Genomic DNA, 24,370 nt, shown 5'->3' with positions numbered 1-24,370 from the left:
GGACTGTGGGAGGAAACCCACGCAGACACGAGGAGAATGTGCAAACTCCACACAGACAGTGACCCGAGCCGGGAATCGAACCCAGGTCCCTGGAGCTGTGAAGCAGCAGTGCTAACCACTGTGCTACCGTGCCGCCCAATACTCCCTTTGCCTATCAATACTCTTAAGAGTTCTGCCATTTACTATATATTTCCTATCTGTATTAGACAGTGTAGAGGGAGCTTTACTTTGTATCTAACTCCATTCTGTTCCTGTCCTGGGAGTGTTTGTTCTGGATAACGAGGGGTTGAGGAGTTAGTTCAGCTGAATACCGGGATGAAGTGGATATGATAAGGGGAGCAGCGAGTCCTCCTGGGACCAGCTCTGACTGGTCACTCAGCGTCCAGTTACTGTTGTGTGAGGAGGAGGCGATGCAGACATTCAGTAATGCTGTGTACCTTCAATGGTTAACTTTAAAATAACTCTTTAATTCCAGCAAATTAGGAATGAGAAACCTGGTATCCAAACCGAAAAAAAAAGACAGGAATTTGCTGGGGTCCCTTCAAGAGGAAGAACCTAATGTTGCAGAGACAGAACTGCTGTGGTGTGGGGGAGAGGGCTACGGTCTCCAGCTGTGGTGTGGGGGAGAAGGCTACAGTCTCCAGCTGTGGTGTGGGGGAGAGGGCTACAGTCTCCAGCTGTGGTGTGGGGGAGAGGGCTACGGTCTCCAGCTGTGGTGTGGGGGAGAGGGCTACGGTCTCCAGCTGTGGTGTGGGGAGGGGGCTACAGTCTCCAGCTGTGGTGGGGGAGAATGCTACAATCTCCAGCTGTGCTGGGGGGAGAGGGCTACGGTCTCCAGCTGTGGTGGGGGAGAAGACTAGTCTCCAGCTGTGGTGTGGGGAGGGGGCTACAGTCTCCAGCTGTGGTGGGGGAGAAGACTAGTCTCCAGCTGTGGTGGGGGAGAGGTCCCAGTCTCCAGCTGTGGTGGGGGAGAAGACTAGTCTCCAGCTGTGGTGTGGGGTAGAGGGCTACGGTCTCCAACTGTGGTGGGGGGAGAAGGCTACAGTCTCCAGCTGTGGTGTGGGGGAGAGGGCTACAGTCTCCAGCTGTGGTGTGGGGGAGAGGGCTACGGTCTCCAGCTGTGGTGTGGGGAGGGGGCTACAGTCTCCAGCTGTGGTGGGGGAGAATGCTACAATCTCCAGCTGTGCTGGGGGGAGAGGGCTACGGTCTCCAGCTGTGGTGGGGGAGAAGACTAGTCTCCAGCTGTGGTGTGGGGAGGGGGCTACAGTCTCCAGCTGTGGTGGGGGAGAAGACTAGTCTCCAGCTGTGGTGGGGGAGAGGTCCCAGTCTCCAGCTGTGGTGGGGGAGAAGACTAGTCTCCAGCTGTGGTGTGGGGTAGAGGGCTACGGTCTCCAACTGTGGTGGGGGGAGAAGGCTACAGTCTCCAGCTGTGGTTTGGGGAGAGGGCTACAGTCTCCTGCTGTGGTTTGGGGAGAGGGCTACAGTCTCCAGCTGTGGTGGGTGGGGGGGGGGGGAAGAGGTCCCAGTCCCCAGTTGTGGTGGTGGGAGGGAGGGCTACAGTCTCCAGCTGTGGTGGGAGGAGAGGGCTACAATATCCACCTTTGGTTTGGGGGGAGAGGGCTACAGTCTCCAGCTGTGGGAGGTGGGGGGGGGGGGAAGGGGGGAGGTCCCAGTCTCCAGCTGTGATATGGGGGGAGAGATCTCCATCTCCAGCTGTGGTGGGGGAGGGGTCTACAGTGTCCGAGTTTGGTGGTGCAGGGTGGTGGGGGTGGGGGAGGTAAGAGGTCCCTAGTCTCTGACTGTCTTGCGGGGGGGGTGATCTCCAGCAGAATCCAACACCGAGAATGAATGTGGCACAGGAAACTGGCAGAGGGCTTCCCTGAGGAGCGGCCATGCTCGCCAGCTTTTGGCCACACTCCCAGCAGCTAGCCCCCGTCCCTGCCCTCCCCTCCAACACAGCTCCAGCCCCAGCGGCAAAGTTCTCAGATCCTTAAGAGGTACCTGACAAAGGTGGAAGACCAAAATCCCTCGGGAAGACATGGCCGCTGCTCTGCCAGGTGGAAGAATATGCAAAGGGAATAACAATAACCGACTAAAGGTCGCCCTCGAGGCTCCCCCTTCACCCCGGACGGGCCGTCCGGCGCAAAACCATAACGTCTCGCCTCCTGCAGTCAATGTCACTGATCATAAAATTTACACGAGTGAGGTTCGAGAGCTGCCCTTTCTCCAGCCAAAGGCGTCCCCCTTCTCGGCGAGATAGTTCCTACGCCCCTCCCTCCTGCCCGAGGGGTGCTGGAGGTGCGGTGAGGTGGGGGGGGGGGGGGGGGGGGAGGGGAAGGAGGGGAGAGAGGGTCAGCTCTTACGAAGGCACAAGGCGCGATGTGGTCAGAACGAAGGGGTTGATTTCCTCGGCCTGCACAGCCCGGTGCAGCGAGGGCTCCGAGGCGCTCCGCTCAATCTTTGGAAGGGCGTGCTGCAGCATCTCGATGGAAGCCAGGATCTACAGGGAGGATGGGACAGGGCGGGAGGGAGAAGGCAAGAGGTCAGATTAGGGTTCCAGGTTCATTCACAAAGAGGTCAGCGGCAAAGAATACAGAAACATCCCTTTTAACTCGGGATGTGTACCTAACCTCGGTTAGACCGCACTGTGCACGATTCCCATCTCCCTCTCGGAATACTACGTACGATTCCGGTCTCCATATCCCACATGGAATACGGCGCACAATTCCCATCTTCCTATCCCACTTGGAATACGGTGTATGATTTCTGTTTCCCTATCCCACATGGAATACTGTCGACAATTCCCGTCTCCCTATCCCACTCGGAATAATGTGCACAATTCCCGTCTCCCTATCCCACTTGGAATACTGTGCACGATTCCTGTCTCCCTATCCCACTTGAAATACTGTGCACAGTTCCGCTCTTCCTATCCCACTTGGAATATTGTGCACGATTCCTGTCTCCCTATCCCACTTGAAATACTGTGCACAGTTCCGCTCTTCCTATCCCACTTGGAATATTGTGCACTGTTCTGGTCTCCTTATCCCACTTGGAATACTGTGCACAGTTCCAGTCTCCACATCCCACTTGGAATACTGTGCACAGTTCCCGTCTCCGTATTCCACTTGGAATACTGTGCACAGTTCCCATCTCTGTATCCCACTTGCAATACTGTGCACAGTTCCGCTCTCCCTATCCCACTTGGAAAACCGTGCACAGTTCCACTCTCCCTATCCCACATGGAATACTGTGTACAATTCTCGTCTCCGTATCCCACTTGGAAAACTGTGCACTGTTCCAGTCTCCCTATCCCACTTGGAATACTGTGCACAGTTCCGGTCTCCGCATCCCACTTGGAATACTGTGCACAGTTCCCGTCTCCGTATCCCACTTGGAATACTGTGCACAGTTTCCGTCTCCATATCTCACTTGGAATACTGTGCACAGTTCCGGTCTTCCTATCCCACTTGGAATACTGTCCACAATTCTGCTCTCTATCCCACTTGGAATACTGTGCACAGTTCCAGTCTCCCTATCCTACTTGGAATACTGTCCAGAATTCTGCTCTCTATCCCACTTGGAATACTGTGCACAGTTCCAGTCTCCCTATCCCACTTGGAATACTGTCCAGAATTCTGCTCTCTATCCCACTTGGAATACTATGCACAGTTCCAGTCTCCCTATCCCACTTGGAATACTGTCCAGAATTCTGCTCTCTATCCCACTTGGAATACTGTGCACAGTTCCAGTCTCCCTATCCCACTTGGAATACTGTCCAGAATTCTGCTCTCTATCCCACTTGGAATACTGTGCACAGTTCCAGTCTCCCTATCCCACTAGCTTGCAAGTTCAGCAGGTAATTGGGAACCTTCTCTGAACGGCCTCCAGCATAGATATATCCATCTTTAAGTAAGGATAAGGAGACCAAAACTGTTCGCAACTGTTAACATCCCGACAAAGAATAATTCCAGAAACAATTGTGTGTGTGCTGGTGAGGGGTGAACATTTACCTGGATAAAGAGAGGCCGTTCGTCCCGTTTCACTTTTATACAATCCACAATCAGTCGTTTCATTGCCTTTGGACAGTTGCTGTACACTTTACCGAGGTCAGGGGTCAGATATCCGCGGCCCACCATGAAAATGATCTGAGACAGAGGCATCGTGTTAATACCCGCTTGTCTTTTCTTCCTGCCCTGGGTTCCTGTCAGCATCCCCCCACCCCCAGTCTATCACCCACCCCACCCCGGGGTCCATCACTGACTCTTGCCTCCACGCTGGCCCGTCACCCACACCCATTCCCCAGGTTCCCGGTCCGTCACAGATTCGGTCCCCGGTGTGCAACCTACTCTGCTCCCCTTGTGCATCTGGTCCGAGAAGCTCAGCCACCCTCCAGGACAAAGCAGCTTCCCCCCCACCCCCTGCCCCGCTCGATCGACACGCTAACCACCCACCCTCGACATTCACTCCCTCCACCACCAACGCACAGCAGCAGCAGTGTGTACCGTCTACAAGATGCACTGCAGCGACTCACCAAGGCTCCTTCAACAGCGCCACCCAAACCCACCACCTCTATCTAGAGGGACAAAGGGCAGCGCTGACACATAGTAACACCACCACCTGGATGCCGCCCTCTGCAAGCTACCTGCCATCCTGACTTGGAAATATTTCACTTGTTCCTTCATTGCCGCTGGGTCAAAGTCCTGGCACTCCCTTCTTCAGAGCGCTGTGGGTGGCAGGGTGGTTAGCACTGCTGCCTCACAGCGCCAGGGACCCGGGTTCGATTCCCGGCTTGGGTCACTATCTGTATGGAGTCTGCACATTCTCCCCGTGTCTGCGTGGGTTTCCTCCGGGTGCTCTGGTTTCCTCCCACAGTCCAAAGATGTGTAGATTAGGGGGATTGGCCATGCTAAATTACCCTTTAATGTCCAAAGATGTGTAGGTTAGGTGGACTGGCCATGCTAAATTGCCCCTTAGTGTTCAAAGATGTGCAGGTTAGGTGGGATTGGCCATGCTAAATTGCCCCTTAGTGTCCAAAGATGTGTAGGTTACGTGGATTGGCCATGCTAAATTACTCTTTGGTGTCCAAAGATGTGCAGGTTAAGTGGATTGGCCATGCTAAATTACTCTTTGGTGTCCAAAGATGTGCAGGTTAAGTGGATTGGCCATGCTAAATTGTCCCTTAGTGTCTAAAGATGTGCAGGTTAAGTGGATTGGCCATGCTAAATTGCCCCTTAATGTCTAAAGATGTGCAGGTTAAGTGGATTGGCCATGGGAAATGCGTGGGGTTACTGAGGATGAGGCAGGGGAGAGGAACTCGGTAAGATACTTGTCAGAGAGTTGGTGCAGACTTGATGGGCCAAATGCTTCTGCACTCTCGGGATTCTGTGATACACCACACGGGACTGCAGCGGTTCAAGAAGGCAACTCTCCCACCACATTCTCAAGGGGGCAATTAGGGATGGGTGCGCAATGCTAGGCCCGGCCAGGGATGCTCCATGAATAGGTTGAAATAAACCTCCATGGCTCCTGGTTGATTGCCTCCTCTGATCCACAGGAATTTGGTCTTCCATTCATTTTCTACCCTGATCCCTGGGTGGTCAAGGATTCCTTACCCAAAGTTCTAAGTCTATTAAAAGACTCTGTCCACTGGCTCAGTAGGTCTGATGTGAGCCTGACACAGAAGGTCATGTGTTTGAGTCCCCACTGCAGAGCCATGAGTGCTGTAACCCTCTCCAGGGAGTATTGGCTCAGTTGGGAACACTATCCCGAGTGGATGGTGGAATGTTCAAGTCCGTTTTTTGGTCCCCCAGCAGAAGCACTGATGCACCAGTTCAGTGCTGAGTGAGCGCCGCACTGTGGGAGGGTCAGTGCTGAGGGAGCGCCGCACTGTGGGAGGGTCAGTGCTGAGGGAGCGCCGCACTGTGGGAGGGTCAGTGCTGAGGGAGCGCCGCACTGTGGGAGGGTCAGTGCTGAGGGAGCGCCGCACTGTGGGAGGGTCAGTGCTGAGGGAGCGCCGCACTGTGGGAGGGTCAGTGCTGAGGGAGCGCCGCACTGTGGGAGGGTCAGTGCTGAGGGAGCGCCGCACTGTGGGAGGGTCAGTGCTGAGGGAGCGCCGCACTGTGGGAGGGTCAGTGCTGAGGGAGCGCCGCACTGTGGGAGGGTCAGTGCTGAGGGAGCGCCGCACTGTGGGAGGGTCAGTGCTGAGGGAGTGCTGCACTGTGGGAGGGTCAGTGCTGAGGGAGTGCTGCACTGTGGGAGGGTCAGAGTTGGGAGAGCACCGCACTGTCAGAGGATCAGCGCTGAGGGAGCGCCGCACTGTTGGAGGGTCAGTGCTGAGGGAGCGCCGCACTGTCAGAGGGTCAATGCTGAGGGAGTGCCGCACTGTCAGCAGGTCAGTGCTGAGGTAGTGCCGCATTGTGGGAGGGTCAGTGCTGAGGGAGCGCCGCACTGTGGGAGGGGGCGCCGCATTGTCAGAGGGTCAGTGCTGAGGGAGCACCGCACTGTGGGAGGGTCAGTGCTGAGGGAGCGCTGCACTGTGGGAGGGTCAGTGCTGAGGGAGCGCCGCACTGTGGGAGGGTCAGTGCTGAGGGAGCACCGCACTGTGGGAGGGTCAGTGCTGAGGGAGCGCCCGCACTGTGGGAGGGTCAGTGCTGAGGGAGCGCCCGCACTGTGGGAAGGTCAGTGCTGAGGGAGCGCCGCACTGTGGGAGGGTCAGTGCTGAGGGAGTGCTGCACTGTGGAAGGGCCAGCGCCGAGGGAGCGCCATACTGTGGGAGGGTCAGTGCTGAGGGAGCGCTGCACTGTGGGAGGGTCAGTGCTGAGGGAGTGCAGCACTGTGGGAGGGCCAGCGCCGAGGGAGCGCCATACTGTGGGAGGGTCAGTGCTGAGGGAGCGCTGCACTGTGGGAGGGTCAGTGCTGAGAGAGTGCCGCACTGTGTGTGAGGGTCAGTGCTGAAGGAGTGCCGCACTGTGGGAGGGTCAGTGCTGAGGGAGTGCCACACTGTGGGAGGGTCAGTGTTGAGGGAATGCTGCACTGTCAGAGGATCAGCGCTGCGGGAGTGCCGCACTGTGGGAGGGTCAGTGCTGAGGGAGCGCCATACTGTGGGAGGGTCAGTGCTGAAGGAGCGCCGCACTGTGGGAGGGTCAGTGCTGAGGGAGGGTCAGTGCTGAGGGAACGTTTCTCCATTTCCCTGTCCATTGCTGATCCTTTTCATGGAAACTAAAAGCAGGAGGAGGCCATTCGGCCATTTCGTATGATGATGGCTGATCATCCAATTCAATCTCCTGATCCCCCCCTTCCCCCCCATATCCATTGACCCTTTAGCCCCAAGAGCTATCTCTACTTTCTTCTTGAAATCACACACCCTTTTGGCCTCAACTACTTTCTGTGGGAGTGAATTCCACACATTCACCACCCTCTGGGTGAAGAAATTTCTCCTCACCTCAGTTCTGAAAGGTTTACCCCTTATCCTCAAATCATGACCCCTAGTTCTGGACTCCCCCACTCTCGGAACATTCTTTCTGAATCTACCCTGTCTGACCCTGTTAGAATTTTATAAGTTTCTATGAGATCCCCTCTCACTTTTTTAAACTCCAGTGAATATAATCCTAACTGACTTAGTCTCTCCTCATATGACAGACCTGCCATCCCAGGAATCAGCCTGGTAAACCTTCGCTGTACTCCGTCTATAACCGGGACATCCTTCCTCAGATAAAGACACCAAAACTGCACACAATACTCCAGGTGTGGCCTCACCAACGCCCTGTACAATTGCAGCAAAACATATCTATCCCTAAACTCAAACCCTCTCGCTGTGAAGGGCAACATACCATCTGCCTTCTTTACTGCCTGCTGTACCTGCACGCTTACTCTCAGCGACTGATGCACAAGGACACCAAGGCCTCGCTGAGTATCCGCCTCTCTCAATTTACACCCATTCCAGTAATAATCTGTCTTCCTATTATTGCTACCAAAGTGGATAACCTCACATTTATCCACATTAAACTGCATCTGCCATGCAGATACCCACACACTCAGCCTGTCCAAATCACACTGACGCATCTCTGCATCCTCCTCACAGCAAATCCTCCCCCCAACTTTGTATCATCTGCAAATTTGGAGATAATACATTCAGTTCCCTCTTCCAAATCATTAATATATAATGTGAATAGTTGGGGTTCTAGCACCGATCCCCGCGGAACCCCACCAGTCACTGCCTGCCAATCAGAAAAAGACCCATTTCTGCCAACTTTTCCCTGGATTCTGCTCCATCGCCGATTCTTTCCCTGGTCTCTCACTGACTGACCAACTCCCCCAGCAGAAGTAGACCTCCTTGGTTCCAAGTCTGGTACTGTCATTGCCACATTCGAAGGCACTCTCTGTCCAGCCTCACTGCTGTGTATCCGTGCCCATACCTGGTCTCGGTTATTGATGTGTGAATACGGCAGTGTGCCCGTCATGATCTCATAAAGAACTATTCCATAGGCATAAACATCGGACTGGAAGCTGTAGGGATTATTGTTTTGCATCCGGATCACCTCCGGAGCCTGGGAGAGAACAGAAGAAAGGGCAATCAGTGGAAAACTCAATGACTGCCAGGGATGTGTGTGTGAGAGACACAAACAGATTCATACACCCACAAAAACATAGACTCAGGCAAACACAGGCCTGTGCAAACGCACACGGAAAGATGTGTGTGCAGAGTTACACCGGTACGCTGAGCCACACGGCACATACAAGCACGGGGCACGCAGGCAGACAGGGGAGCGCAGCAAGGCAGGGGCGCGCAGGCAGACAGGGGAGCGCGGCAAGGCAGGGGCAATGCGGGCAGACAGGGGAGCGCAGCAAGGCAGGGGCAATGTGGGCAGACAGGGGAGCGCAGCAAGGCAGGGGCAATGCGGGCAGACAGGGGAGTGCAGCAAGGCAGGGGCAATGCGGGCAGACAGGGGAGCGCAGCAAGGCAGGGGCGCGCAGGCAGACAGGGGAGCGCAGCAAGGCAGGGGCAATGCGGGCAGACAGGGGAGCGCAGCAAGGCAGGGGCAATGCGGGCAGACAGGGGAGCGCAGCAAGGCAGGGGCAATGCGGGCAGACAGGGGAGTGCAGCAAGGCAGGGGCAATGCGGGCAGACAGGGGAGCGCAGCAAGGCAGGGGCAATGCGGGCAGACAGGGGAGCGCGGCAAGGCAGGGGCGCGCAGGCAGACAGGGGAGCGCAGCAAGGCAGGGGCAATGCGGGCAGACAGGGGAGCGCAGCAAGGCAGGGGCAATGCGGGCAGACCTGCATACAGCTACAGACATACACAAAGACAGACATACATGAACTGAGATACACAAAAACAGACATGTATAGGCACACACACAATGTTGATGCTCCAGGTTCGGGGGGGGTGGTGGGGTTGTACTCACCATCCACAGTATGGAGCCGCTGGGCTGCTCCACTTGCTGGGAGCCACTCCATCGCGACTTCACCGTTGCCAGCCCGAAGTCCCCGATCTTCACCGTCAACCCCTCATGGAGGAAAATGTCTGAACGACAGTCGTGAAGGGAAACCTTTCAACGAAGCTCTCTCTGGAGGGAAGCGGAGGTGAGCGCTGACCTTTCACCCCCCCCCACCCCAGCGCTGACTTTTCACCCCCCCCCCACCCCAGCGCTGACCTTTCACCCCCCCCACCCCAGCGCTGACCCTTCACCCCCCCACCCCAGCACTGACCCTTCACCCCCGTGTGACCATTCACGCTGCCAGCGTGACCCTTGATCCTCCCAGCGCTGACCTTTCACCCCCAACGCTGACCCTTCAACCCCCCCACCCCAGCGTTGACCCTTCATCCCCCCACCGCTGACCCTTCACACCCCCAGCGCTGACCCTTCACCCCCCCAGCGTTGACCCTTCATCCCCCCAGCGCTGACCCTTCACCCCCCCAGCGCTGACCCTTCACCCCCCCAGCGCTGACCCTTCACCCCCCCAGCGCTGACCCTTCATCCCCCCAGCGCTGACCCTTCATCCCCCCAGCGCTGGCCCTTCACCCCCCCACCGCTGACCCTTCACCCCCCCCACCGCTGACCCTTCATCCCCCCAGCGCTGACCCTTCACCCCCCCCAGCGCTGACCCTTCACCCCCCCTAGCGCTGACACTTCACCCACCCCAGCGCTGACCCTTCACCCACCCCAGCGCTGACCCTTCACCTCATCCCAGTGCTGGCTCTTCACCCCCACCCCCCAGCACTGACACTTCACCCCCCCCCAGCGCTGATCCTTCACCCCCCCAGTGCTGACCCTTCACCCCCCCCAGCGGTGACCCTTCACGCCCCCCCCCCCCCAGCACTGGCCCTTCAACCCCACCCCGCCCCCCCCCCCCCCACCCCCCCACCCCCCCAGCGCTGGCCCTTCAACCCCCCCCCCCCCGCCCCCCCCTCCCCCCCCAGCGCTGGCCCTTCAACACCCCCCGCCCCCGCCCCCCCCCCCTCCCCCCCCAGCGCTGGCCCTTCAACCCCACCCCGCCCCCCCCCCAGCGCTGGCCCTTCCACCACCCCCTCCAGTGCAGACCAGGCACCCCCTCCAGTGCAGACCAGGCACCCCCCCCCCTCCCCCCCGTATCAGGTCCTGTCCCCCATACCCGCCAACAGGACGGGTGGAGGGTGCCCCCTGGTATCAGGGAGGAGAAGTGAGCACTCCTCCTGTTGCCACTGCAGGAGAGAGGATGGTATCGCGGAGGAGCTGGTTGGGGTACTGAGCCTCCAGTAGGCCCAACGCCCTCATGCCTCCTCGACCAGAAGCGAGGAGGGAAGAGCCAGCCGTGTGGAATTAAATGCTGCAAGGATACTGTTCGATTTCAAATCCCTGTGGATGATATTCTTGGCGTGAAGATAACTAAAAGACAAGGAGACAAGGTTAAAGGGGAAAGCGTATTGGAGGCTGGGGGGCTGGGAGTTCCGTTTGATGTCCCTATCTTTGTGTTTTTGCAACGTTTCTATCCCTTTTCAATGTAAAATTGAGTAAAGGCCCTGGTGTGTCTGTGTGAGCGTGTGAGCGTGTCTGTGTGAGCGTGTCTGTGCACGCGAGCATTTGTGTGATCGGGTGCTTGCGTGCGTGGTGTCGCGCCCACCAGGAACCAGCTCCCAAAACACCTATCGGCTGCTTACACCCAGCACTCACTGAGCGACTGACTGCACATTATTCAGTCACTGCCCGTCACTGATGGGTTACTCACCCCCACTGCACTCAGCTCCATCTGTAACCTCCAGCCCCACAACCCTCCCTATCTCTGTAACCTCCTCCAGCACCTACACCCCCTCCCTATCTCTGTAACCTCCTCCAGCCCCAACAACACTCCCTATCTCTGTAACCTCCTCCAGCCCCTACACCCCCTCCCTATCTCTGTAACCTCCTCCAGCCCCAACAACCCTCCCTATCTCTGTAACCTCCTCCAACCCCTACAACCCTCCCGATCTCTGTAACCTCCTCCAGTCCCTACAACCCTCCCTATCTCTGTAACCTCCTCCAGCCCCACAACCCTCCCTATCTCTGTAACCTCCTCCAGTCCCTACAACCCTCCCTATCTCTGTAACCTCCTCCAGCCCCACAACCCTCCCTATCTCTGTAACCTCCTCCAGCCCCTACAACCCTCCCTATCTCTGTAACCTCCGCCAGCCCCTACACTCCCTCCCTATCTCTGTAACCTCCTCCAGCCCCTACAACCCTCCCTATCTCTGTAACCTCCTCCAGCCCCTACAATCCTCCCTATCTCTGTAACCCCCCTCCAGCCCCTACAACCCTCCCTATCTCTGTAACCCCCTCCAGCCCCTACACCCCCTCCCTATCTCTGTAACCTCCTCCAGCCCCTACAATCCTCCCTATCTCTGTAACCCCCCTCCAGCCCCTACAACCCTCCCTATCTCTGTAACCCCCTCCAGCCCCTACACCCCCTCCCTATCTCTGTGACCTCCTCCAGCCCCTACACCCCCTCCCTATCTCTGTGACCTCCTCCAGCCCCTACACCCTCCCTATCTCTGTAACCTCCTCCAGCCCCTACACCCTCCCTATCTCTGTAACCTCCTCCAGCACCTACAACCCTCCCTATCTCTGTAACCTCCTTCTGCCCAAAAAAACACTCTGGAAATGCCTTAAACTACAACACTCCGAAATCTCCTCCAATCGCAGCCTCTTGCACCTTCTCCGCTTCCCATCGCTTCACCAAGCTATAGGCTGATTGGTTCCTCACTCCATTTACTGCTCTAATTGGTTAATCTTTCCATTCCCTGCTCTGATTGGTTACTCTCCCCATTCCCCGCTCTGATTGGTTAATCTCTCCATTCCCCGCTCTGATTGGTTACTCACTCCATTCCCCGCCCTGATTGGTTACTCTCCCCATTCCCCGCTCTGATTGGTTACTCTCCCCATTCCCCGCTCTGATTGGTTACTCACTCCATTCCCCGCCCTGATTGGTTACTCTCCCCATTCCCCGCTCTGATTGGTTACTCACTCCATTCCCCGCCCTGATTGGTTACTCTCCCCATTCCCCGCTCTGATTGGTTACTCTCCCCATTCCCCGCTCTGATTGGTTCCTCAGCCCATTCCCCGCTCTGATTGGTTACTCTCCCCATTCCCCGCTCTGATTGGTTCCTCAGCCCATTCCCCGCTCTGATTGGTTACTCACTCCATTCCCTGAGCTGTTTGGCGAGCAATGTCAATGAGTTGGAAGGTGTCGAATTTGGTCTCGAGGACGTGGAGGTGACGGTACAGGCTGCTGCTCTCACACCACTGAGTGACGATGGCCATCTGCGGCTTGGTCATGAATCCCATGAAGAGCAGGATGTTTACGTGTCTCGTTTTCCTGCAAAAATTTAGAGAGAAGGAGATTGGTTCATGAGAACTCGAGGGAGCAGGAGTAACGCCCCTCCCTAAAGCAGACACACGCAAACTCCGGGGGAGTAACATCCCCCCCACCCCCACCCCGCAGCAGACACAAACACACAACCCCGGGGAGCAACCCACTCCCGAGAGCAGACTCACACAACCCCCGGGGAATAACATCCACCACCCCACCCCCCGCCCGGAGCAGACACACACAATCCCAGGGAGTAACCCCCCTCCCTCTCCAGTGCAGACACAGACACAACCCCGGGGAAACACCCCCCCCAACCTCCCTAGAGCAGACACATAATCCCAAGGAGTAACCCCTCCCGCTCCCCAGAGCAGACACACACAACCCCGGGGAGTAACGCCCCTCCCTAAAGCAGACACACGCAAACTCCGGGGGAGTAACATCCCCCCCACCCCGCAGCAGACACAAACACACAACCCCGGGGAGTAACCCACTCCCGAGAGCAGACTCACACAACCCCCGGGGAATAACATCCATCCCCGCCCCCCCACCGGAGCAGACACACACAACCTCGGGGAGTAACGCCCCTCCCCAGGGCACACACACACAACCCTGGGGAGTGACCCCCCCCTCCCCAGATCAGACACACACAACCCCGGGGAGTAACCCCCTTCCCCCAGAGCAGACACACACACAACCCCGGGGAGTAACCCCCTTCCCCCAGAGCAGACACACACACAACCCCGGGGAGTAACCCCCTTCCCCCAGAGCAGACACACACACAACCCCGGGGAGTGACCCCTCCCCAAAGCAGACACGCACACAACACCGGGGAGTAACCCCCCCTCCCCAGAGTAGACACACACAACCCTGGGGGAGTATCACCCCCCGGCCCCCACCCCTCCCCCCGCCCCCAAGCACTGCGTCCCTCTGCCCTCAACATGCTCCACCTTGAAATCTCACCAACCCCACCCCGCTCAAAACTCTCCATCTTGCTCCTCTCCATCCCTGACTCCACTCCATCTCCCTTTTTCCCTCTCGCTCCCCGACTCCTCCCCTCTGTCCCTGACCGCCCCCCCCCCAACTCCCCCAAATTCACTGCCTCCATCTCACTCTGACTTTCCTGTCTCCCTCTCTCTCTTACTCCCCCTTTTAATTCCTGTCTTCCTCGCTGCCTCTACTCCTGACCTTCCTCATTCTCTTTCTCTGCCTGGCGCACACTCCCCCTGTCCCAGTCCCATTTTCCCTGTTTGTCCCCCTCTCTCTTTCTCTCGCTCCCTCTCTACCCCGACTCTGTCTCCCGGTCTCTGTTCATGTCTCTCATTCTCTCTCTTGTCCCTGTCTCTCTCTCTCTCCCTCTCTTGTTCCTGTCTCTCTCTTTCCCTCTCTTGTCCCTGTCTCTCTCTCTCTCCGTCTCTTGTTCCTGTCTCTCTCTCTCTCCGTCTCTTGTTCCTGTCTCTCTCTCTCTCCCTCTCTTGTTCCTGTTTTTCTCTCTCTCTCTCGTTCCTGTTTTTCTCCCTCTCTCGTCCCTGTCTCTCTCTTTCCCTCTCTTGAACCTGTCTCTCTCTCCCTCTCTTGTTCCTGTTTTTCTCTCTCTCTCTCGTTCCTGTTTTTCTCCCTCTCTCGTCCCTGTCTCTCTCTTTCCCTCTCTTGAACCTGTCTCTCTCTCCCTCTCTTGTTCCTGTTTTTCTCTCTCTCTTGTCCCTGTCTCTCTCTCTCCGTCTCTTGTTCCTGTCTCTCTCTCTCTCTCCGTCTCTTGTTCCTGTCTCTCTCTCTCTCTCCGTCTCTTGTTCCTGTCTCTCTCTCCGTCTCTTGTTCCTGTCTCTCTCTCTCCGTCTCTTGTTCCTGTCTCTCTCAATCTCCCATATTTAAGAAAATATGAATTAGGAGCCAGGAGGCCAGTCAGCCCCTCATGTCTGATCTGATTGAAGCCTCAACTCCACTTTCCTGTCTGTCGCCCCTCCCTCCATAATCCTCAACACCACCCCCCCCGCCCCCCAACTTGTATCACAGAATCATAGAATCCCTATAGTGCAGAAAGAGTCCATTCAGCCCATCGAGTCTGTGCCTACCACAATCCCAGCCAGGCCCTATTCCCATAACTCCACACATTTACCCTGAGATCCTCTCAGCATCCATCCTGTCAAACCCCGCCTCAGAACCTTGTTTCCTTAAACTCTCGCATGCTCTCTCTTCCTCTCTGCAAGCCTTTCTCCTGCTTCATTCTCTCCCTGTCGCTCTGACTCCCTGCCCACCCTCTTGCCCCGCACTCCCTTCGTCCACCCCGACCTCACCGTTCCCATGAGACCAGGAGATATAGGAGCAGAATTAGGTCATTCGGCTCATCGAGTCTGCTCCACTATTCAATCATGGCTGATAAGTTTCGCCGCCCCGTTCTCCTGCTGTTCCCCCCCAGAACCTTTGATCCCTTTACAATCAAGAACCTATCTATCTCAGTCTTAAATATACTCAATGACCCGACTTCCTCTCATAGAAATCATAGAAACCCTACAGTTCAGAAGGAGGCCATTCGGCCCATCGAGTCTGCACCGACCACAATCCCACCCACCCAGGCCCTACCCCCACATATCTGTGGCAATGATTTCCACAGATTCACCACTCTCTGGCTGAAGAAATTCCTCCTCATCCTGGTTCTGAAGTGTTGTCTCTTTACTCTGAGGCTGTGCCCTCGGATCCTCGTCTCTCCCACTAATGGAAACATCTTCCCCACGTCCACTCTATCCAGGCCTTTCAGTATTCTGTAAGTTTCAATGAGATCCCCTCCTCATCTTTCCAAACCCCATCATACAGACCCAGAGTCCTCAAACGTTCCTCATACGTCAAGCTTTTTATTCCCGGGATCATTGACGTGAACCTCCTCTCGACCCGCTCCAGGGCGAGCACATCCTTGCTTAGATACGGGACCCAAAATTGCTCCCAATATTCCAAATGTGGTCTGGCAGAGCCTTATAAAACTTCAGCAGTACATTCCCGCTTCTGCATTCTAGTCCTCTCGAAATGAATGCTAACATTGCATTTGCCTTCCTAACTAACAACTCAACCTGCAAATTAATCTCAAGAGAATCTTGAACGAGGACTCCCGAGTCCCTTTGTGCTTCTGATTTCTGAATTCACTCCCCATTTAGAAAATAGTCCATGCCTCTATTCTTCCTACCAAAGTGCATAACCTCACACTTCCCCACGTTGTATTCCACTCCCTCCTCGCCCTCATTTGCACGCACACGTTCGTAACAGTCTCCCAGTTAGCTGCACTTCGACACGAACCCTGCGGACAGACATGCCCGAGGCAGTACGGAACTTGCAGTCAACATAAAGCAACCCTTGCCTTGTCGAAACTTTGTATGCGCAAGAATGCCACCACGAGGGGAAAACAACAACTTTAGGCCGAAAGAGGACAGATTGGTTGGCAAGCGGACTCTGATTGGTAGAGGTGATGCCAAGGAGGACGCACCAGTTGAAGGTGACTGGCAGTTAACTGCCAAGCACAGTTCACTTCTCAAACAGCATCGAGTTGTTTCCCTTACACTGGTGTGCTTGCGGATTGGTTCTGATACATGTCGGGAAGTCGAAAAGCATTGACAAAAAAAGGTCTCACTGTTTGCTTTTTTTTTAAGCATTACTCAAGCCTGATGCAGGAATGATGTTTCCGCTGGCTGGGGGGTGGGGGTGGGGTTTACAATAAGCCGATCACAGTCTCAGGATTGAGATGTGGAAAAATGTCCTCATGCAGAGGGGGATGAACCGGTAGAATTCTCTGCCACCTAATGCTATGGAGGCAAAGTCACTGAATGGATTTAAGAAGGAAATAGATAAGATTTATCTTCTCAGATAAGGGGGTAGCATGGTGGCACAGTGGTTGGCACTGCTGCCTTGCAGCGCCAGAGACCTGGGTTCAATTCCGACCTCAGGAGATTGTGTGAAGTTTGCATGTTCTCCCCATGTCTGTGTGGGTTTCCTGCAGTTTCCTCCCATCGTCCAAAGTTATGCAGATTAGGTGGATTGGCCATGCTACATTGCCCCTTAGTGCCCAAAGATGTGTACATATAGTGGATTGGCCATGGTAAATTGCCCCTTAGTGTCCAAAGATGTGTAGGTTAGGTGGATTGGCCATGCTAAATTGCCCCTCAGTGTTCAAAGATGTGTAGGTTAGGTGGATTGGCCATGCTAAATTGCCCCTCAGTGTTCAAAGATGTGTAGGTTAGGTTGATTGGCCATGCTAAATTGTCCCTTAGATATTAGCAGGGTAAACACATGGGCCATCACATCTTTGAACACTGAGGGACAATTTAGCATGGCCAATCCACCTAACCTATACATCTTTGGACACTAAGGGGATAGGGCCTGGGTGAGATTGTTGTCGGTGCAGACTCCAAGGGCTGAATGGCCTCTTTCTGCTCGGTCGGGATCCTATTCCATGATTTCTAGGTTCTAAAGGGTTCCAGCAGTATGGGGAGAGGGCAGGAATGTGGCATTGAGGTAGAAGATCAGCCACGATCATATTTTGGGTCATGGCATGTGGGCGTCGCTGGCTGGGCCAGCATTTGTTGCCCATCTCTGCGGGCATGTAAGAGTCAAGCGTATTGCTGTGGCTCTGGAGCCACAGGTGGGCCAGACCAGGTAATGATAGCAGATTTCCTTCCCTAAAGGACATCAGCGAATGGCGGAGCAGACTCAAAGGGCCGAGTGGTCTAACTCCTGCTCCTACTGTCGACAGTTGTTTGCTGCAGCCAACCTGTAAGATGGATGCAGCGCCACAAGACTCTGAGAGTGGGGGTCTTATTGAGATTTCAGTTCCGGCGACACTTCCCGAGCCGGGAATACAGCGAGCGTCTGACCTGAGAACCTGCACTTCGTTCTTGAACGCCTGGAGCTGTTCTGGAGTCGGGTAAGTCACTTTCAAAATCTTAATCGCCACGTCACCTGCAAGATGTGGGGGGGGGCAGAAAAGGAGACATCAGAGAGTGAGGTGCTGGGCATCGAACAGACACGAGTTACAGACCGGAAAAAGCACACACTCTTCAACTCTTGGTTAGGCCGCGTTAGGGGTACTGCGTGCAGTTCTGGTTGCGACACTACCAGAAAGATGTGGAAGTTTTGGAGAGAGTGTAAAGAAGGTTCGCCAGGATGTTGCCTGGTCTCGAGGGCATTGAGTTTGAGGGGAGGCTGAATAAACTCTGATTGTTTTCACTAGAAAGATGGAAGGCTGAGGAGAGACTTGATAGAGGTCTACAAAATGATGAGAGGCACAGACAGGGTGGATAGTCAGAGGCTTTTCCCCCAGGGTGGAAGTGTCAATTACAAGGGGGCACAGGTTCAAAGTGAGAGGGGGAAAGTTTAAGGGAGATGTGCGGGGGACATTTTTCATGCAGAGAGTGGTGGGTGCCTGGAACACGCTGCCAGAGGTGGTGATGGAAGCAGGCACATTAGCAACATTTAAGAACCGTTGGATGGGTGCATGAATAGGGAGGGATGAGAGGGATACGGACCGAGTAAGGGCAGAAGGTTTATTTTAGTTTAGTTAGGCCATCATGATTGGCGCAGGTTTGGAGGCCCTGTTCCTGTGCTGTAGTTTTCTTTGGAGGAGACGGGTGATGACAAGCAGGGAGAGAGCTCCAGGGGAATGGGAAAGAAAGAATCCTGGGAGACGGAGAAGGAAGGTAAGAACAGACAGGAAGGATGGAGGTGGATTATTAATGTGATTTCAATGTCGATCTACCACGCGCAGTGAGGGAAAAGCAGACCACACTTCACGCCCTGGACTGCGTTAGCCCACAGGACGCGCCCTGGACTGTGTTAGCCCTCAAGACACACCCTGGACTGCGTTAGTCCACAATTCACAGCCTGGACTGCGTTAACCCATGCGTTACGCCCTGGACTGCGTTAGCCCACGCATCACGCCCTGGACTGCGTTGGCCCACGCGTCCCACCGCATTATACACACTGAACTGTTAGCTTCTGTGATGCACTCCACATTTAGATACCCACCTACAAAGCTGAGGCGGAGGGGGACGAGGCGGAGAGGGCCGAGGCGGGGGAGGCAAGGCGGGGGGGGGGTGAGGCAGAGGGGGCGAGGCGGAGTGGCGAGGCGGAGGGGGGGTGGTGAGGCAGAGGGGGGGTGGCGAGGCGGTGGGCAAGAGGCGGAGGCGAGAGGCGGAGGGGCGGGGGGCAGAGGGGGGGGGGCGGAGGAGGGGGGCGAGAGGCGGAGGGGCGGGGGGTGGAGGCGCGAGGTGGAGGAAAACAGACCTCGGGGACAGAGAGGCCGGCCTGTGCTGACCATTTTGCTTACCATGCCACTTGGCTTTGTACACCGTCCCGAACGATCCTGCCCCGATCCTTTTCAGAATGTTTATCTCACTGCTGTGGATTTCCCAGTAAATGCTGGAATCTCGATAAGGCCGTGCTCGCTGGAAATCCGAGCAAGATGGCATTAATCCCTCCAGCCAGAAAGGCCGAGTCCCCCCCCGCCCCCCACCCCCAAACCCGAATGGACACAGAGCGGGCTATGACACCAGCATGCAGCACCAAAGGCTTGGTCAACTAAGACACACAACCTGGACTGCATTAGCCCACAGGACACGTCCTGGACTGCATTAGCCCACAGGACATGCTCTGGACTGCGTTACCCCACGGGACACGCCCTGGACTGCTTTAGCCCAAGGGACATGTCCCGGACTGCGTTAGCCCACACTTCACAGCCTGGACTGCGTTAGCTCACAGTACACATTCTGGACTGCGTTAGCCCACAGGACACGCCCTGGACTGCGTTAGTCCATGCGTCATGCCTTGGACTGCTTTAGCCCACAGGACATGCCCTGGACTGCATTACCCATGCTTCACAACCTGGACTGCGTTAGCCCACCGGACACGTTCTGGACTGCGTTAGCCCACAGGACACGCCCTGGACTGCGTTAGCCCACAGGACACGCCCTGGACTGCGTTAGCCCACAGGACACGCCCTGGACTGCGTTAGCCCACAGGACACGCCCTGGACTGCGTTAGCCCACAGGACACGCCCTGGACTGCGTTAGCCCACAGGACACGCCCTGGACTGCGTTAGCCCACAGGACACGCCCTGGACTGCGTTAGCCCACAGGACACACCCTGGACTGCGTTAGCCCACAGGACACACCCTGGACTGCGTTAGCCCACAGGACACGCCCTGGACTGCGTTAGCCCACAGGACACGCCCTGGACTGCGTTAGCCCACAGGACACGCCCTGGACTGCGTTAACCCACGCATCACGCTCTGGACTGTGTTAGCCCACGCTTCACAGCCTGGACTGCGTTAACCTATGCGTTACACCTTGGACTGCGTTAAACTATGCATTGGTCTGCGTTAACCTACGCATTGGTCTGCGTGAAACCCATGCGACACGCCGTGGACTGCGTTAACCCATGTCTCATGCCCGAGACTGCGTTAGCCCATGCGTCATGCACCCTGGACTGTGTTAGCCCATGCGTCACGCCCTGGACTGCCTTAGCCCACGCGTCCCACCGCATTATGCACACTGAACTGTTAGCTCCTGTGATGCACTCCACATTTAGGTACCCACCGACAGCCCAAAGGAATAGGAAGTGGCCCATTCAGCCGGCTCCTGTTCCCCTGCCCTTCGTCTGCCAGTTACCCATTCCCTTCGTCCCCGCCCGCCCCCCGCCCCGTCACTGGTTTCCTGTCTCGTTCCTCTCAGCGGGCGCTAAAGGCGCTCAGCGTAAATAAGGAGCAGCAGCTGCATACCTGGAGTGTTGGGTACATTTCGGGGTCCTGATGCCCGTGCCCGCCCACGACCCGTGCGCCCGTCGTTCTGCTCACCACTTTCCTGCGGTCGTCTGACGAGGAGGACAGCTTCCGCTCGCGGTTGGGCGTCACCGGAGACTTGGGCTGCGGAGTCGAGGGTCCGTGAGGCGACGCCGAGTGCGGCGGGCTGGGCGACTGCTTCCGGCACCCTAGGGGGGGGGAGGGGGGAATCGAAAGGGGCGGGGGAATCAGAGTCACGTAGCTGAGGTCTGCAATACAACAAATTCCATCCCCAGTACCACACGTCAGCACCATCCCTGCACACTACCCTCTCCCAGTAAGGATATAACTGGGAGCAGGAGGCGGCCATTCAGCCCCTCGAGCCTGCTCTTCCATTCAATACAATCTCATCACGGTCTCTACTCCACTTTCCTGCCCGCCTGGAGAGGCTCCCTGCCCCTGCCTTTCGCCCTCCCCCTCTGCCTCTCGCTCGCCCGTTCTCTGCCTCTCGCTCGCCCGCTCTGTGTCTCGCTCGCTTGCCCTCCCCTCTGCCTCTCTCCCTCTCCCGCCCCCTGCCTCCCTCTCGCCCCCTGCCTTCCTCTCTCGCCCGCCCCCTGCCTTCCTCTCTCGCTCGCCCCCTGCCCCCTCTCTCGCCCGCCCCTGCCCCTCTCGTGCCCGCCCCTGCCCCTCTCGCGCCCGCCCCTGCCCCCCTCTCGCGCCCGCCCCCTGCCCCCCTCTCGCGCCCGCCCCCTGCCCCCCTCTCGCGCCCGCCCCCTGCCCCCCTCTCACGCCCTCGCTCCCGAGAACCCTTCAACCCCGTTACTCATTAAAAGTCTATCTATCTCCTCCTTAAATTTACTCAAAGTCCCAGCATCCAGCGCCCTCTGGGGTAGTGAATTCCACAGCCTCACCACCCTCTGGGACAGCTCATTTCCCCTCATTTCTGTTTTAAATCTGCCCTCCCTTAATCTGAAAACTGGGAACTCTCGTTCTAGATTCCCCCACAAGAGGAAACATCCTCTCTACTTTGTTAATCCCCCTCATCACTTCAATGAGATCTCCCCTCATATTAGGATCAAATATATTGGAATCATAGAATCGTACAGTGCAGAAGGAGGCCATTTGGCCCATCGAGTCTGCACCGACAACAATCCCACCCAGGCCCTATCCCCATAACCCCATGTATTTACCCTGCTAGTCCCCCTGACACAAAGGGGCAATTTCACATGGCCAATCCACCTAACCCGCACGTCTTTCAGGCTGTGGGAGGAAACCGGAGCACCCGGAGGAAACCCACGCAGACACGGGGAGAACGTGCAGACTCCACACAGACAGTGACCCAAGCCGCGAATCGAACGCAGGTCCCTGGTGCTGTGAGGCAGCAGTGCTAACCATATTCTACAGTGCACAGGCCTAAACTACCCAATCCTGCTTCATAAGTCAAAACCCTCATCTTTGGAATCAATCTAATCAACCTCCTCTGAGCCGCCTCCAATGTCACTGCATCCCTCCTCAGGTAAGGGGACCAAAACTGTACACAAGTTTCTAGGTGTCCAGATCGCTACCAACCTGTTCTGGTCCCTCCATGCTGTCACTGTGGTTAAGAAAGCCCCACCAACGCCTCTACTTTCTCAGGAGGTTAAGGAAATTCGGCATGTCCGCTACAACTCTCACCAATTTTTACAGATGCACCATAGAAAGCATTCTTTCTGGTTGTATCACAGCTTGGTACGGCTCCTGCTCTGCCCAAGACCGCAAGGAACTACAAAGGGTTGTGAACGTAGCCCAATCCATCACGCAAACCAGCCTCCCATCCATTGACTCCGTCTACACTTCCCACTACCTTGGAAAAGTACCCAGCATAATTATGGACCCCACGCGCCCCGGACATTCTCTCTTCCACTTTCTTCCATCGGGGAAAAAGATACAAAAGTCTGAGGACACGTACCGACCGACTCAAGAACAGCTTCTTCCCTGCTGCTGTCAGAGATTTGTTCGGACTTACCTTATATTAAGCTGATCTTTTGCTACACCCTAGCTATGACTGTAACACTACATTCTGCACTCTCTCCTTTCCTTCTCCCCTATGTATTCTATGAACGGTATGCTTTGTCTGTATAGTGTGCAAGAAACGATATTTTTCATTGCATACCAATACACGTGACAATAATAAATCAAATCAAAGTGCAGTCCCAACTAATGCTTTATACAGTCGCAGCAACCCTTCCCGACTTTCACACTCTGTTCCTTTCGCAATAAATGCCAAAATTCCACGTGAAAAAAGAACAAAGAAAATCGCAGCACAGAAACAGGCCATTCGGCCCTCCAAGCCTGCACCGACCATGCTGCCCATCTGAACTAAAACCCCCTACCCTTCCGGGGACTAGATCCCTCTATTCCCATCCTATTCATGTATTTGTCAAGACGCCCCTTAAAAGTCAAGACTGTATCTGCTTCCACTACCTCCCCCCGCAGCGAGTTCCAGGCTCCCACCACCCGCTGGGTAAAAAACCTGCCCCGTACATCTCCTTTAAACCTTGCCCCTCGCACCTTAAACCTGTGCCCCCTAATAATTGACTCTTCCACTCTGGGAATTTGCCTTCCCTATTACCTGCATCCTAGCTTTCTGCCATTCATACACAAGGATCCCCAGGTCCCTCTGCACCAAGAACTCCGAGGTTTCTCTCCATTTAGATAATAATTTGCCTTTGTATTCTTACCCACATTTGTATGCAGTTGTAAACTGCTTGTTTCATGATTGCAACTGACTAGCTCACCTATTTCAGTGGCTATGGTACCTACTAAGCTTGCTAGCGCCCCTCACAGTCTGAACCCACACACTGTATCGGCTAGCCCAGCCCCATACCCCAGCACCCCAGTCTGTGGCGTACTGCAAAGCTCCCCATCAGCACCCTCTGGCTCTGGAGGAGTCCAGGGCTGCAGGAGGTGGAACAGACTCCGAACATGACACAGCGACGTGCGAGGGAACTCACCGCCTGGGCCCTGCGATTTCAGTGCATCCTGCAAAGGAACGTGAGACTGTCAGCCAGAGAGAAAGGGTTCAGCACAGACAAGTTAAACTAAATGTGTCGGTCAGAAACTAGACTACACTGGCCCCCTGAACCCCAAAACCCAGTCACACAGGATCACACTGGCCCCCTGAACCCCAAAACCCAGTCACACAGGATCACACTGGCCCCCTGAACCCCAAAACTTAGTCACACAGGATCGCACTGCCCCCTGAACCCCAAAACCCAGTCACACAGGATCACACTGCCCCTTGAACCCCAAAACCCAGTCACACAGGATCACACGATCCCACTGAACCCCAATACTCAGTAACACAGGATCACACTGTCCCTGAACCCCAATACTCAGTAACACGGGATCACACTGTCCCCCTGAACCCCAATACCCAGTAACACAGGATCACACTGGCCCCCTGAACCCCAATACCCAGTAACACGGGATCACACTGTCCCTGAACCCCAATACCCAGTAACACGGGATCACATTGTCCCGGAACCCCAATACTCAGTAACACGGGATCACACTGTCCCTGAACCCCAATACTCAGTAACACGGGATCACACTGTCCCTGAACCCCAATACCCAGTAACACGGGATCACATTGTCCCGGAACCCCAATACTCAGTAACACGGGATCACACTGTCCCTGAACCCCAATAACTCAGTAACACAGGATCACACTGTCCCACTGAACCCCAATACCCAGTAACACGGGATCACACTGTCCCTGAACCCCAATACTCAGTAACACAGGATCACACTGTCCC

General features: G+C 55.8%; 1 protein-coding gene and 1 long non-coding RNA gene across 5 annotated transcripts in view; both read right to left on the bottom strand.

The window, feature by feature from the left end:
- Window positions 1–446: 446 nt before the first annotated feature.
- Window positions 447–1,088, bottom strand: LOC144506258 (uncharacterized). The gene is made up of 2 exons (XR_013499869.1): window positions 1,022–1,088; window positions 447–578 (listed from the first exon to the last, which is right to left on the bottom strand). It is a non-coding gene; the product is annotated as an uncharacterized LOC144506258 (long non-coding RNA).
- A 308-nt stretch (window positions 1,089–1,396) lies between these two features.
- LOC144506257 (serine/threonine-protein kinase A-Raf-like) overlaps window positions 1,397–24,370 on the bottom strand; it is a 76,374-nt gene continuing 53,400 nt past the window's right edge. For 2 of the 4 annotated variants that reach the window (XM_078232118.1, XM_078232117.1), the window contains 10 exons: window positions 23,567–23,594; window positions 20,574–20,782; window positions 19,125–19,242; window positions 17,674–17,758; window positions 12,650–12,826; window positions 10,817–10,863; window positions 9,403–9,521; window positions 8,415–8,546; window positions 4,011–4,145; window positions 2,205–2,500 (listed from right to left, as the gene is read on the bottom strand). In XM_078232118.1, the coding sequence (XP_078088244.1) occupies window positions 2,360–2,500; window positions 4,011–4,145; window positions 8,415–8,546; window positions 9,403–9,521; window positions 10,817–10,863; window positions 12,650–12,826; window positions 17,674–17,758; window positions 19,125–19,242; window positions 20,574–20,782; window positions 23,567–23,594 (1,191 nt within the window). In that variant the 3' untranslated portion in view covers window positions 2,205–2,359. Of the gene's footprint in view, window positions 2,501–4,010; window positions 4,146–8,414; window positions 8,547–9,402; window positions 9,522–10,816; window positions 10,864–12,649; window positions 12,827–17,673; window positions 17,759–19,124; window positions 19,243–20,573; window positions 20,783–23,566; window positions 23,595–24,370 lie in introns of all 4 variants that reach the window. The other 2 variants (XM_078232121.1, XM_078232120.1) reach the window with 2 other exon arrangements.

This window comes from Mustelus asterias, chromosome 17 (genome assembly GCF_964213995.1).
Source record: "Mustelus asterias chromosome 17, sMusAst1.hap1.1, whole genome shotgun sequence".
Classification (NCBI taxonomy): Eukaryota; Metazoa; Chordata; class Chondrichthyes; order Carcharhiniformes; family Triakidae; genus Mustelus; species Mustelus asterias.
This window is presented reverse-complemented; position numbering and strand designations above follow the sequence as displayed.